This window comes from Trachinotus anak, unplaced genomic scaffold (assembly GCF_046630095.1).
Source record: "Trachinotus anak isolate AG129_WGS33_773 ecotype Australia unplaced genomic scaffold, CSIRO_AGI_Tana_v1 ptg000018l, whole genome shotgun sequence".
NCBI lineage: Eukaryota > Metazoa > Chordata > Actinopteri > Carangiformes > Carangidae > Trachinotus > Trachinotus anak.
In genome coordinates this window covers 1,156,205-1,171,923 of record NW_027273869.1, presented here as the reverse complement: position 1 = coordinate 1,171,923, position 15,719 = coordinate 1,156,205, and the positions used below count along the sequence as shown (strand labels likewise).

Sequence of the window (15,719 nt, the reverse complement as noted above, 5' to 3'; positions counted from 1 at the left end):
ACTGGTGTGTTACACTGGTGTAGAAGGAAGTCTTGGAACAAAAAAGTACATGAAATACAATGAATGATGTGCTAATAAAATATAATGTACTAAAAATGTAGCTTCCAACATTTTTGGCTCTTGAGCTGGTTGGGCCCCTCGACCTTTCCTCTGTCACTTCTAACATGGTTTATCTGAATAACTGTTCAAGGTCCAAAGAGGTGAAATGAACCTATGTTTCACACACACACACACACACACACACACACACACACACACGAACAGATTGATGTATCAGAACTTTTCTTTCCTCTCCCTTTCACTTTCTCACAACCTCCATCTAATGATGTCAGAAATACAGCATCATCGCTTTTTTTTTTACTTTTTATTTATGCATAATCACATTTTTGAGAACAGTCAAAAGAACATGATTTCACACATTATGTGAAGTAAACAATCATCCTTGTCACATAAACATTTCGTCAATAATACACAATATAAATGGGAAGAACATGGCTCAAAGAAGGAAAATAAATAAAATAAGGGCTGAGGAGGGACAGATCAATCCCTAACCCCCACTTTGAACTCCAAAGTAACGGACCCACCTACTCCAATATTTTATCCCCTTGTCTTTCTCTAGGTGAAGGGTATAGGTAAATTTTTCCATGGAATGTATATAATTGACAATTCCTATGAAAAGATCCGGAGTAGGGGGACCTCTCTGAAGCCAACATTTGCATTTCACCAAAAAGATTTTAAAGAGGTAGATGTCTCCTTTACATAAGCTTTCAGGGACAACACAGAGGAACAAAGAAGAAAATGACACATCAATTTTAAGGCCCAGGATCCCTGAGACTAGACGACCCACATTATTCCAAAAAGGTTGAATTTGTGGGCACAGCTAAAACATGTGGGCGTGGTCCACATGTGTTGACCCACATTCCCCCCAGCAGGGATGCTGGGTCACTGTTAGCTTTGATCTCATCTTTGGTGTAGTAAAGTATCTAATCAAGCTCTTCCAGCCTAAGTCCCTCCAAGTCAGTGAGTTAGTGGTGGAAGCACTTTTACTTTTGATACTTGCAGTACCTTTTGTACCAAAACTAATACCAATAAATGTAATAGGCTACTAGTAGGATTACTTAAGTAGGATTTTAAATGCAGGACTGCAGTGATTTTTGACTTAAGTAAGGAATCTGCGACATCCTCCACCACTACTCAGCTGAATAAAGTAGAACTGAGGCTCTTTGTGCTACTGCACCCAAACCACAACCTGGTCCGTGCAATTACACGTCCTGGTGTTTTAGTCCTTTTTCCGTCCTTCACCATTTTCCAGCATGCAGTATCATATTATCTTGGGCTGGATGAATGATCATTTCCAAGAAGAGCAGATGAATGATGCATTTCAGCACCACTAGGAGTGCCGCAATTTACAGCACAGAGCCGCAGACAGCTGTGATTGGCTGTGAGTGGGAGCGGGGTCGTGGTGGTCATATAAAACAGGTGTGAATGGAGGGAAGGCGTCAATAGCTGCTGATCTGTATCTTGTGCTGAGAGATGAGACTTGTGGCTCTGGTTGTGGTGTGTGGGCTGATTGTTGGTCAGGACGGAGGCAGTGTGGAAACAGCTGTGCCAGGATATGACTCTGCACGAAGGACACGAACCACAGGTGGGCTATACCTGCACAACTGAGCTGAAGCATTTTAGAGCTTTTGTAAGATTTTATTAAATTTTTCTAAATGGCTAGAATACTGTTCAGCCTACTCTGCTCAAATAATGGATAGTGGTCCATCATTTACTCAAAGTACTACTGAAATATTTCCATTTATACTACTTGATACTCAGCCAGCCGCGGCTCAGAGGAAAATATGGTACTTTTTACTTTATCTGATAATTATCAGATTTCAGGTATGAAAGGGCTGTATTCTGCTACCTCATGTTTATTTTTGATATTTGAAATCTATGAATATTATAATTATAGTTACTTTTTCATATTGTGGTTATTGTGTAAATACATGACTTGATATAGTTCTATGAATGTACACTATATTTACTACATCACTTTAATCTGGAATGTGAGGTTATTTTATGAATTATTAATTTTGTGTTAGTTTCTGTATTATCACTGTTCCAAGTCTGTCAACTTGTCAACACAAATATATTGACAAAACACCTGACAGACATTTAGTCACATCATGGAATTGTGGGAAATCTTTGTTTATTAGTTTGATAATTTTTTTTTATTTTTTTTTATTTTTTTTCTGAGAAACTTTGCATTTGTAAAAATTAAAACAAAGAAGTTTTGAACAAAGAAATGAAGCTACTGTGGTGAACAAGTTACATCTCTTCTATAAATACTGACTGATGATGGCCTGAACTCCTGTGTGTGTGAACTCCTGTGTGTGTGAACTCCTGTGTGTGTGAACTCCTGTGTGTGTGACCTGGTGCCCTCCCAGCTCAGCTGATGTGTCTCATGTCTCCTGACCCAGGATCAGTCCTCTCTGTGCTCAGGAGGAGGGCCGCAGCAGACTTCCTGGATGAGGACCCCAACCTGTGTTTCTCCCTGAGGGAGAATGAAGACCAGCGGCAGCTGCTGTGCAACGACCGCAGGAGTAAATTCAACTTCAACCCGTTCGGCCTTCGCTTCGGGAAACGCTACAATGGCTACATTTACAGGAGAGCTGTTCAAAGAGCCAGGACAAATAAGTTTTCACCCCTTTCTCTTTTCCCGCGAGAACTGGAGGTGCCTACCTGAAACTGCCTGTTTAATAAGACCTTTACTTCAGATAACATGATGTTTCCCTGAATAAAACTTTTCTACCTTCATTTCCTGTGAAACTGTCTTCAAATCAACTACGACGGAGGGGTAACAAGAAAGAAAAGATGAAAATAAAATAAAACTACAAAAAAGGAAAAGTGATGCTTTAGACAGGTCTTTTTGTGCCATGTTTTCTCTTAATCACCTCAGCAGTTATAGTAAAAAAAATCCTAATGAAACAGAGGAACTCATTTTTATAATGAAGGAAAAACGTCCTTCATGCTACAATAAAAATGTTGGTGCCACAATAAAAAGCTGCAGTGGCTTAATCCGACCACAGGGTGACACTGCAGTGCCGCCTAGAATTACTATACACACGTCTGTCAGCAGCTAGATTCCTGCAATGTTGTGCTGATAAGTAGACATAAATATAATACTCTTTACAAATTATATAACACTAAAATATAAAACTAATATTTAATAATAATAAATCATGAATCAAGTAAACAATAAGTTAAAAAGACAATAAATAAAGAGTTGCGTTGCTCAAAATACAGTTGGCCTAATGTATGTATATTCCTCATATATCTCAAGAGATTTATGTAGGAGAAGAAGAAGAAGAAAACAACAACTCTCTATGTGAAATTTACCCCTTTTAGAAATTTAGCCTATGAGAATTACAGTGACTTTCATGACAGTTGCAACAGACTGCCCAGTTCTACTGAAAAAAAATTCCTGTATATTCAAAACTCAACTGATGAGAAGCAATCATGAGATGGTGACTACCAGTCAGAGGTTTCAGAACAAACCATTTTTCCATTGTTTAATCTTCTTTTTTTTTACTGTAAAGCCAGAATGCAAACTTACAAAAAGAGAATAAAGAGAAACAATCCACAAAGAAATTGAAAAACAGAGGACACAGTCAAAATTAAATCAAGTGCAAAGTAGTATTTCTTTAAAAAGAAAAAAACGATATCCCGGTCACCTGCCTTACAGGAAATACACAGCTTGGTGCTTTACACTGGACCCAACACATTAATTCTTACCCTGAAAGGATTTCATCACAGGGTCCCACATCCTATCAAACACACCTCCTCCATCTTCACTGTGAAATCTGTCTCTCCATGTTTTTTCTCTAGCCACAAATCCTATGTGTATGTGGGCACACAGTCCAGCTTCCACTTGCATACAACTATCTTCTTTGCAATTACCATTTCAACCCAGACAGCCATTTTTTCATATTTATTGGCAGAAGATAGAATGGAGAGATCTGGTTCCCAGTGTTCCCCCCTAAAGACAGTGGAAAATGTTTTTCCAAGGTGTCAACGTTACAACATGACCAGTAAGAATGTGTTTGATTATTAATCCTAGATTTACAGCAATTACAAAAAAGTGAATCATCAGACAGAAACTGTGTAGCTTTTCCTGGGAGTACTAGGGTCTGTGTAAGGTTTTAAACTGTATGAGGTTGTGCCTGACATTGACTGAGCAGTCACAGTGTGTTCTCTTTAACACTCCTTCCAGACCCCATCATTTAGTTCCCCATGCAGGTCATTCTCCATGCCTGCTTATGTCCTGCTGCTTTCAGAGGAGTTTTCTTATGAGGATCTGATGTTTTGTTGAATGTTAAGTCACTGAATGTTGCCTCACACATTCGTGACTCCATATTGGCTGGTACCTGGTTACACTTCATACACGTGACATAAACAAAGACGGTCAGGTCATTCAGCAAAACCTTTATTTTCATCTGACCGATCTGTTTCACACAGTATTTAACACTGTTCTGCTCCCAGAGAGGCTGATCACAGGTAGAGGTCAATGTAATGTAAATCTTAAAAATAAAATTATAATTAATTAAACAATAAAAAAAAGGAGAACCATGATTGCACAAATCAATGTTATTTAATTGTGGATTAAAGTGAAGTTCTTTCATCATATGTTGGTTTGGTTTTATTATGTTCATTCTACTGACTTTTACCATTCAGTCTAAAGGCAGATGTCCATGTGTTTTGATGATAAAGCTGGTCTAGGTTCTATATTAATACTTAATAATATTTAGGTTTTGATAAGCTACACAAAATTTTCATTAACACATTTATACCAGTCTGTTATGGAACGGCCATAGTTATAGAAATGAACTCCTCATATTCTTATGGCATTCTCATCAATTCCAAATAATATCCTTATTATGATGTTTGCATGTGATTATAAACTTTCAAACATTTTAATTCTTTAGATGGTTGTGTCTGTTCCCACCAAATATATTGTACAAATGATAAACAAGTTGGGAGGAAAAGTCACCATGAATACTCATTTCTGTAAGAATAAAAGACACACACACACACAGCACCCTTCATGAGTTTTAGTTTATTAACTTAGACGTTACTCTTTCCAAAACAGTTTCCAACACAAGGTCACAGTCAGAAAATGATGTTTAAAAAAAACACTCCTCCTCTGCCGCTCCATCTCCCTTTGCCAACACCAAGGACACAAGACAGGAAGAAAAAGCACCTTCACACTCACAATGTCAGTTGAAGCTGTGTTGACCTAAGTGTGCAGTGGCCTGTCTGCTGTACCACGTCTAGAGGAAGGCAGGAGGATTTTTAGGGTCTGACTCTAGACTTCTCTCAGTGATTCTCTGCAGCGAATTCAATGAACAACTCAGTACAGGAAGTGGTAAAGGAGGACTTTGACACTTTTTGAGGGTTGTGTTTCTGGTTGTGTTGTGATCCTGGTCTAAACAGATGAAACACAAGAATCCATACAGAGCACATAACAGAGGTCAGCTTACGTCTCCTAACACAAACACAGGAATACAGCAACTTCAGTCTACGAGCTGTCTGGGAGCAAATGTGCTTTTTTTAAAGGAGCATACAAGTGTTGTCAGATTTCCAGGTGTTAGGAGATTGACTCAGCACTGAATCAACAGCTACATCAGGCCTGATGAGGATTTTAAAGAAAACACTGATATGATCCTTTAAAATAAGAGCAATACAGTCTAAGAGAGAGGGACGTTATAAAAGGAGTGTGCGTGTCTCTGGCCTCTGCATCAATGGTGTGTGCCACAGGTGTTCAAAGGTCCTTGAGGTCCTTCTGGATGCCCCACAGCGTGTCAGCACTCTTCTTCAGCTGGGCCACCTCAGCATCCGTCAGGGTCATGTTGACCACGCTGCTAACACCGTTACTGTTCAGCACGCAGGGCAGAGACAGGAAGACCTCCTCACCGATACCATACATGTCCTGAGGAAGCACACATACACACACACACACACACAGCATGAGGCAAGGAGGAAGCTCTGAGAAGCACAGCATACAGGCATGTAGCTATATGGAGGCGATTAGTGGCCTAAAGCCCTATTGGTCAAAGACCTGTGTGATTTTAGCATCTTTCAAACTCCTCTTATGGTGTAAGAGCTTGAATGAGACCGTCTGAGTGAGAGCTGGTTCTGTCTGTGTGTTTCTCACCTTCACTCTCAATGTCAGAGATAACAAAGAGCAGTAATGCATGAAGGTCATGTGATAACAAGACCAAAAATAATCACACAACTACAGCCTCCATGAGCAACAACTACTTTATTTAGGCTTTGGGTTTTGTGCAAGGTTAAACTAGCAACCAGGTGTAGTGGGCATCTGCCCCGGCGCCCAGAGGACAGAGTGCAGACACCATATTCACTGTTTATGAGCTGCACATTTGTTCAGGAATACACACTAAAGCTCAACAGCAGCTGAAATGATGCGAAAATGAAGGCATTATTGTGTGTGTGTGTGTGTGTGTGTGTGTGTGTGTCTTACCTTGACCATGGTGGACACAGGGTGCACTCTGCTCATGTTCTTGATGATGCTCTCAGTCAGGTCAGCCACACTCAGGCCAATGGCCCAGTTGGTGTAGCCCTTCAGCTTGATCACCTCGTAGGCACTGAGACACAACAAGGTGCTTTGTTAACACAACATTGTGCTTCGGTGTTTGACAGAGGCAGGAAGTGAGATCAGGACTACAGCTCTCTATAGATCTCTTTATGATGAGACAGGTTAGTCCAGTCTGTGTGATGGAAGTGAGAAGCTGTGAACGCAGGATACTGAAAAGGTAGATCACTACTGTATCCAGGTTTGAACTTACATCTAAAAGTATAAAATAAGCCTGGAAGAGGAAAAGCTCTCCTCTGTCACATAAGATATCATAATAAAACCTGCAGGTTTTATTACATGCAAATGCTTTGATTAGAACAGATGTGTGTGCACATGCACAACAGACACTGTGACAATATCAGTTCTACAAAAAGTGTTTCATCCGCTGAAACACCAGAACAGCTCTGGCTAAAGCTGCTAGCGCCAGGCTTTAGGCAGCTCCATGAACTACAGTTACCACAACTACAGTTACAGGGAGTTGATTATAATATGTCGAAACATAGATAACTTGCCTGATCAGCCACTGACTGTGCAGTAGGAATAATTTAAGTGTGGGCACTGGGTGTTCAGGAAGCATAAAGGCTTCTGCTGCCTGCTGAGATTTGTAGAACTCAGTCCAGACTGTGTTGTTATCTGCTCGTACTTCCTGCTCTTTAGGTACCTCCCTCTCCCAGCCCCTCACCTGTCCACCACAGCCTTGTGTGTGGCCTTCCACTGCTCTTTATCAGCATCGGTGCCGATCTCAGGGTTCAGCTTCTGCAGGTTGACTCCAGCCACGTTTGCCCCGCTCCACACAGGCACTGGAACAAAACACACAGACACACAGTGAAAAAACTGTGCTGTTTGATGTTCATGTGCAGCTTCTACCCATGATTCCCTGCAGACAACATATCTAACAACTATTCCTATGACTGTTAAGTGATAATAAATAACCAAGTGTGTTCTCTGTGTGTACTCACCGCTGGTGTCTCCGTGCTCGCCCAGCACCCAGCCGTTGAAGGAGGTGGCGTGGATGCCAAGGCGTTCAGCCATCAGGTAACGGAAGCGGGCTGAGTCCAGGTTGGTGCCGCTGCCGATGACACGGTGCTTGGGCAGACCGCTCAGCTTCCAGGTGACATAGGTCAGTACATCAACTGTAGAGGGTGAGTATCAGTAACCCAGGGATTATCCATATGTAATATACACAAACACACACGTGCAAACACACCAAAAAAGGATATGTGTGATTAGTGTATTTACCGGGGTTGGAAACCACGATGAGTGTACAGTTGGGGCTGTACTTGATGATCTGGGGAATGATGGACTTGAAGACGTTGACGTTCCTCTGCACCAGGTTGAGGCGGCTCTCACCCTCCTGCTGACGGACGCCGGCTGTCACAACGACCAGGCGGGAGTTGGCTGTCACTGCGTAGTCTGCAGGACACAGAGATAAGGAAGATTTACAGACTTTATTATGGTTGCTGTTTAATCCCTGTTACTCAGGAACTACATGCTGCTACCTTTATCTAAACCACTTTATACCCTTTAGCAATTTGCACATTATGTACATATTATGAGTATTTGTTTATCTTTTATTATTTGTATCTATAAGTTACTTGTCTTGTGTTTATGTACACTGCTTTCTGTGATCTGAATTGCCCCTTGGGGACCAATAAAGTTTTTTGAATTGTATTGAATTGAATTGAATGTACTTTATGTAAATGTGAATGAATTACATAACTGCATGCATGCACATTCGCCTGAGCTCTGACAGTTAGTGAGTGAAGGTTGGAGGTTACACTCCCACTGGGACCAGCAGCACTAACACTGTAATCACTCACAGCCTCAGACAGCAGAGGTACTCACTGCTCTCACACTGACACAGTTAAATAATGCAACAGTCACTGCTCCTGTACTGACAGCAGCTGGTTTGATGTTGGAGATGTGTTACAGCTGTGGACACAGTCTCTGCTCTGGCAGCTAAACTGTGAGACTGTACCAACTGAATTCAGACGTGATGAGTGAATGTACAGTGCAGCAGGGTGTGAGCAACAGTTTCTAACCTTTGTCAGCGACTATCTTGGAGGTCTTGAGAAAAAGGCTGCCGTGCTGCAGGTCCATCATCTCTCCTTTCAGACGATCCTCCATCACATCCACGAGAGCCAGCTCATCACACAGGTCCTGACCGGAGGAGGAGGAGGAGGAGGAGGAGGAGGAAGAGGAGGAAGACGGTGAGTAATTACACTTTGAATTACAACAAAGTAACCAGTATCATGTTCTCTTTAATAAAAATCAGTTCAGAATGAAGTTACAGTTGATCTTGTAGTGACACTGACTGGCAGATATTGACCACTCCAATATGGCGGACACACAGACACAGTGACACACAGCAGCGGCCAATGAGGTATCTCCATTTCTATATATATGATATACTCTATGAGCTAATATGCACATTAGCTTTTCAGACATGTTAATATGCAGTAGAAATATTACTTACATATATAATATGTACATGAGCATATGTGTAGTGTATTTGTAAAACATATTTTATTGTGTAATATACATCAAATTTAGATATGACACTGAAATTTAAAATATGGATTTGATTTGATTTCTTTTTAATTTTAAAAAGAGTAATATCTTTCTTGCTCCTCCAGCTGGTCGTGACGACTCAACTTTTTCACACGCTGCCTAACTGTGATGCATCATGGTACTACAGCACCATGCTACATCACAGCTGCATGTAGCTGTGGTAACTCACAGTGAAGATATTGCCATGTGCAGTTTTCAGTTTGTTTTACAAAGCATTTGAAAATAATACTATTGTATGTAAGATATTTTAAGTATGGCAAAAATGATCACTCTTGTCTCATTACATTAAATGTGACATAAACAAAATTATTAATCTCATGCTAATAACTCCTACATATACACAAAATCCCATATTCTGGGATAATTGTCTTTCAGAAACATGCAGGTTAAGATGACTGACGTGGCCTGAAGGTGTGAGTGTGACTGGTTGTCTGACTGAGTGTGTCAGCCCTGAGATAAACTACAAGTATAGACCGCCTCTCATTAGCTGTGGTCATCGTTACCCTCTAAGCGAGTGGATGAATGGATGTCAGTGGTCAGCGCTAGCACTGTTTGAATCCACTGGAAGTGCAGTATTAATGTAAATATATTTCATACATCAACATTTACAGTATAAAAACATATCTATATAGAGAACATACATGAAAATGATGCTACACTTACATCTATGTGGAATACATGGCCTTACATGTGACTCTTGCTGGTGAGAAGAGTTCTGTATACTGACATGTATATTATTTAGACTTATCTTCTATTTCTCATCTCATGTAATGAAACTCATGCTGAGGGTGTGGCTGTGTCTTACCCGCAGCAGGATGCTGATGGCGCAGGCCATGCCCACCTGGCCCACCCCAACCACCGTCACTTTGTTCCTGGGGGGCTCAGCGGGGGTACTGGCCAGAGGGCTGATCAGCTTCTGCAGAACTGAGGACATGATGACAGCTGCAGGGAGACACAGAGAGGACATGTCCCACTGTTACCGTCAGATACAGCCTCAAACCTGTGGACTCTGCAGCAGCAGTGTAGCAACACACACAGTGTAGCTGAACACGTCACTAACTCACACTCTATAAAGCAGTGACTACATACATATTTCTACTGACAATAACAACGTGAATGAAAAGTAGGTCTGCAACTTATTATTACTGTCATCACCGAATCTGAGCCTGAAAACTAAGAATGTCCACCAGAAGTTCTCAGAGCTGAACTGTGTCGTTTTGTCTGACAACAGTTAGAAAACCCAAAGATACTGAGGAGGAAAAGAACATGTGACTGATCAGTGACTCAAATAATTCATCAGTTATCAAAACTGCTACAGATTCATTTCAACTAATCCAGTGATTGATTAATCAGTTTCACAATCCCTAACAAACACCTGACGACAAACAGATAAACACAAAGGTGATGAGCAGGAGCTGCAACCATTATTTCCATTATTGATAAATCTACTAACTTTTTCTTACCTATGAAGTATTTGATGTACAGTGGTTTAAATGAAGTATTAACTGATTATTAAAATTATCAATTGACTTATTGATTATTCATTTTAACACTGAGGACCAGCACTACTTACTCCAAATAAAGCCAGTTATTCGACATCAACAACACATTTAATCCTCAGTCCAAGTGTACAAAATCCACAACCAACAACTCCACCAGTCTTACACAGTAACACAGTGAGGGAATGACCGTGGTCACAGACACTTACAGGAGGAGGCGCGGAGCGGCATCAAAAACAGCGACATTGTGACAGTGTCCGAGAGCAGGAACCAGACCCAGAAATCAACAGCTGACTGACTAAAAACGGTTTAAATACTGAGGTCTTATCAGGAGAGTTAGTGTCATCACTTCTTCATGTTCAGTAACAGCATTATCACTGTCCCAGCACAAATGCAAAGGTGTCTGAGCATCACGCTAATCTGTACATACACCTTATCATAGCTGATGTCATCTCTACAGCAGCTTCAGCTCTGTATGTGAAAACTGACTGAACGTATCTTCTCTGATTCTCGGACACACAATGGTTGATTCAGGGTCTGACACTTATCATGGGAATGTGGAGTTCTTCAGAGATGCCTAATGTTGCATGAGGCCTAATAAAACCATTAGTAGCACAAACTGGATCTAAAAAACAAAAACAAATATCACTAATACCTCTTCTCTTGTACCACAGACAAAGAATCACTGTTTGTGTCGTATGACACAACCTCACACTTCTGTCTCAAGTATTTCAGTTTGGGGCCCTGCAGAGGGCAATGTGACACACTGGTTTAGAGGTGTTCTGAATCAGGCCCCGGTCCAAGTCCTGTTCAGTCTCAGTGGGTCCTGTTGTGCGACCTTTTAAGAGGTTCTGTGTAACATTCTTAAATAACTTCCTCAGCTAAGAAGAAATCAAACCCGAAGTTTCAAACTTAAGTAGAAAATTTAACCTGCTCCAGGTCCTTGTGTCAATATGTGTAAGACATGGTGCAATTTAATCATCACAGAAGGAAAGTGTGGTTTTTAAGGAGGACAGTGAGTTGAACTGTGACGTGCAGTAAAAATGATGAAGACTTAATGTCTGTGTTTGGTTGTGTCGTTCACTTAACATGAAGATGTCTGCAGATTTTTTAAGTTGCCCCAAAGGCACAAAACCATGAGAACAAAGAGAGAAGTGAAGGACGTGCTGTGAGCTAACTGTTGTGTGAGGACTGGATGTAGTTCTTAACTGTAATAAGGGCATGAGGAAAAGAACTGAGACGAGCAGCAGCAGACATGTGACCCCCACCAGGGGTGGACCAAGAGGAGGATTTGAAAAAAGGCACTTTGAAGAGCAATAACTTGACATCCAATTGATTTTACCAGTACTGCCTGTGCTATGACACTCAAAGAATGTGTAATGTTTCATAATGAAATTAATAAAACTTCCTTGTAACTACCAAGAACCTTTTCCATGGAATTTTTCTTCTCTGGTCCTTGAGTTAGACCCCTGCCCGCAAGGTCATTGTCTTTAACAGTGATATAACACAGACATGGACAAAAATGTGGGTGAATTTTTTTTTTTCACAGGGACTAGTTTTTAAATAATAAAAAAAATACAACTGAACAACTGTAATTTATTGCAAAATACATCAAAATAGTTATAAATTGTCTGGGAGACAAGACATCAATAAATTCATTATTCAATGTCTTATCAATATCATACAGCTACATTGTGCCAGTGTATTACTTAACAATGATGCCTTTGTCTTTATACACACAAAGATTCCTAACTTGTCAAAGTGTCACAAGTTCATTCCATCCTTCAGTGTTACACTTCCTCATAGACAGTGCTGCTCATATCAACAGTGAGGCAGAGATTTAATGATCAGTTTATCAGGTCCACAGACTAAAAACGATCACCGCAAAAATACAAAAACACCTGAACTGAGTTGGCAGCACAAGTCAAACACAGCACTGTGCAGCTGTAGCAACAGATTTCATACCAAATCAAGGTCAAGCTAAAAATGACAGAGGGAGGTGCTGTTCACAAAAAATAGACAGCGTACAACTGAAGCCAGAGCTTCCCCAACCCAAGCCCCATTTCATCACACTGTGCTGAGAGGAAAATCATCCGAGTTATTCTTGTATAATGAAGCATTACATAATAATCTGCAGGTCTCAGAAACACAGCCTCAGATGGAGGGATTTATAGGCCAATTATGAGTAATAAAATGAAATGATTTAACCAATTGATTAGGACACCCAGGCACCCCAACACAGATCTTTGCAGGTCCCAGGGCCTCAGTTTGGAAAGCACTGACCTTCACTATCAGTATTCATAAAGAACAAAGGCCTGGGAGCTCATGTTGTCCTGTCATATTTAGCCTGCAGGCACAGGCTGCCAACAAGTCAAGATATCAGCTCATAACAAGGTCAAATGGACACTGGAAACAGGCGGTGGAGGGGGGGGGGCATACGGAGACACACCTCACGGCCTGTGGGCTGTGGCTAACGGGCACACACACGGTAGAGGAGCAGTACTATGAGTCCAGCTCAGTGCTTGTGTGTCCTCTGAACACAGGCCGCCGGTGACTGCAGCACCGCGGCGCCGCTCCTCGCCGTGTCCCTGCACTGAGGTTATGTAAGCGGCCGGGCCGGGGCTCCGCCGCCGCCCGGGAGTCCGGTGATGCTGAGACACGGTGAGCGGAGACTGAGCTCAGCGCAAGCGACGGGAAAGGCCCAGGTCACTGTGAACTGAGAAAGGAGCTCCATCACGTTCACTGCGGCCGTTTCCTGCCTGTGCACATTTCACAACATGGCTACACACACATGGTCCATCCTCACAATCAGTCAGTCCGTAAAATGAAAATACAAATAAATACAAATAAATCAAGTGTAAAACAACAGACGCACAGCGGCCGCGCTTCGCACTGTTGGCAGCCCACAAGTGTAACAGGCTGAAATAACACACATTTCACACGGAATTACAAAAGAGATACCATCACCCGACCGCGTCTGGGCGACCTAAACTGAAGAGAAACCACGGAACGCTCCGCCCTGTTGGTTCCAACAGTTGACCGACACTCAGCTCAGCACGATGGGTCCTGCAGCGGCTGTTCGAGCGGAGCATCCATCGCTGCGGAGCCGCCCTGCACGCCTCAGGAGCTGCAGCCCGCTGGGGAGAAAACCCCAGGAAACGCAGCAATACTCACATTTCCACAGATGCTCCTGAAGGCTGATATTCGTTATCTGCTCCGGTGGCTGACAGGGAGATACACAGCAGAGGGCTGGTGTGGAGCGGAGTGGGCTGCCGTGAGGAGGAGGAGGAGGAGGAGGAGGCGCAGGAGGAAGAGGAGGAGGAAGAGGAGGAGGAGGTGAATGGGTTTCCACCGTGGCCAGGCTGGGTCCACGTGTAAGGAGGGGTGCCTGCGTGGTGTTAATGTCATGGAAGACTGGGAAATATCCCTGGCACATTTCTGGGGAGAGTTTTGACTCAGTCAAGCAGACGCATGAAGGCTCAACCGACTCGATGGTGTTATTACAGTCAGATTTCCCTTTTTGAATATAACTTGAAAGCATTGTGAAGTATTCTAGTCTTATGCATGAAAGAAAGGTGGTTTTTAAATTACACCTCAAACTATAAGCATGGTGTGTTAGTGTAACTGTGTGTGAGACTCTTCAGCTGAGCACAGAGCCAGTGTCAACCTCTCCTGGGAGCTTTAGATTCGACCCACATGCCTCCTATTAGGCCTAATTCCCAAGCGTTCCCTGTGCAGTTTCCCAAGCAAAAAATCTGAAAGTATAATCACTTTTTACGTGTATTTTTTCTGACACTGATGACCAACAGGAGTTGAATATACAATACACAACAATAGTACAATACACTTTTATGTAACCTGTACTTCGCTTCCATTTCTTTCTGCAATACCTAGTACATTCCAGGAGAAAGTATTACTTTTTACTACATATATTCTTTAACTACATGTCTATCAGCTGCAGTTGCAGTACTTGTAGATCAGTCTTTACATGCAAATTATCATCAACTTGAAAGATAATATGCACTGCTATAGAGACTTGTATTGTCTACAGAGGAAATTATATATGACAATATGTAAAATAATCGACTTAGCTCCACGTTTACAAGGTACAACATGTAAATGCTCCTGAGCAGCAAAAATGATGCAGTATTATAATAATATAGCACAAAAAATATATATTGACAAAATAAAAAAATACATTTTACCTATTACATATTGAGCAACTGTGTGATTGTGATATTCTCATTTCCACCACTGACCCAGACACTAATTCTTGATTGTGAAACCCAATTCCTCCTCTGACATCTCAGTAGATATTTAACCAGACAGTCACAGAGGCAGTTTCCTTCATTGTAAACACGACAGGTCTGTCTACGCCTTATCTGGGTGGACCCGGACACAGATGGACTTTCACCTGTAAATTAAACATTAATTATGCTTCAAGGAGAGTGTGATTGTAGTGGATAAAATATTTATTTCCACCAAGTCGTGCACTTTGTCCAGTCTGCACAATCATGTGGTTTAGCTTTGACCTACATTACGTTATGTGATGGGTCATGGTTCATTTACCACCTCTGATACTTTACATCACCCTCTGCAGGATGATATCAGCTCTGTGACAGTGACACAGGATGCAGGTGAGCTCCTTTATGTGAGTACACTCTGAATGCTCATTGTTCACTCAGTACAGAGCAAAGGAAGGACTGTCTCATATTGTTCTTGACTGTAGTGGACTGTGACCATGCACATCTGAACACATGTAAACAACGTTGTCCTTTCCAGCTACATCTCCTCCCGCAAAGGTTTATAGGAAGTTTACTTTGCCCTGTCATAAACAAGCAGGTTGAGTCTCCTCTGGGCTTTGTGCTTTGTGCTTTGTGCCTCAGACAAGGTTCATTTCAAGTGTTTTATGGGTTCAACAGCCACTGTGTCACAGAGAAAAAGAGGAAGTCCTCCTCCTCTTCCTTCCTCCCTCTCTGCTTTAGACTTCACAAGGTTGAAGAATTTGT

At 41.8% G+C, this 15,719-nt stretch overlaps 2 protein-coding genes across 2 annotated transcripts; one reads left to right on the top strand and one right to left on the bottom strand.

Moving 5' to 3' along the window:
- Positions 1-1,487: 1,487 nt before the first annotated feature.
- On the top strand, positions 1,488-2,802 carry kiss2 (kisspeptin 2). Its single transcript, XM_071502210.1, has 2 exons — positions 1,488-1,645; positions 2,466-2,802. The coding sequence occupies exons 1-2, from the start codon at positions 1,534-1,536 to the stop codon at positions 2,729-2,731; spliced, it is 378 nt and encodes a 125-aa protein (XP_071358311.1). The 5' UTR covers positions 1,488-1,533; the 3' UTR covers positions 2,732-2,802.
- Positions 2,803-5,082: 2,280 nt separating this feature from the next.
- On the bottom strand, positions 5,083-14,066 carry ldhba (lactate dehydrogenase Ba). The gene is made up of 8 exons (XM_071502209.1): positions 13,885-14,066; positions 10,017-10,153; positions 8,683-8,800; positions 7,880-8,053; positions 7,600-7,773; positions 7,323-7,440; positions 6,527-6,650; positions 5,083-5,974 (listed from the first exon to the last, which is right to left on the bottom strand). The coding sequence occupies exons 2-8, from the start codon at positions 10,143-10,145 to the stop codon at positions 5,807-5,809; spliced, it is 1,005 nt and encodes a 334-aa protein (XP_071358310.1). The 5' UTR covers positions 10,146-10,153; positions 13,885-14,066; the 3' UTR covers positions 5,083-5,806.
- Positions 14,067-15,719: the final 1,653 nt, after the last annotated feature.

What these genes read in the sequence shown, in the direction of transcription:
- kiss2 (XM_071502210.1), top strand. Translation starts at nt 1,534, where the DNA reads ATGAGACTTGTGGCTCTGGTTGTGGTGTGTGGGCTGATTGTTGGTCAG. An exon ending in ACGAAGGACACGAACCACAG is followed by an intron (nt 1,646 to 2,465) that starts GTGGGCTATACC and finishes CTCCTGACCCAG; the next exon opens with GATCAGTCCTCTCTGTGCTC.
- ldhba (XM_071502209.1), bottom strand. Translation starts at nt 10,145, where the DNA reads ATGTCCTCAGTTCTGCAGAAGCTGATCAGCCCTCTGGCCAGTACCCCC. An exon ending in CAAGATAGTCGCTGACAAAG is followed by an intron (nt 8,054 to 8,682) that starts GTTAGAAACTGT and finishes TGTGTCCTGCAG; the next exon opens with ACTACGCAGTGACAGCCAAC. An exon ending in CACAAGGCTGTGGTGGACAG is followed by an intron (nt 6,651 to 7,322) that starts GTGAGGGGCTGG and finishes GTTGTGTCTCAG; the next exon opens with TGCCTACGAGGTGATCAAGC.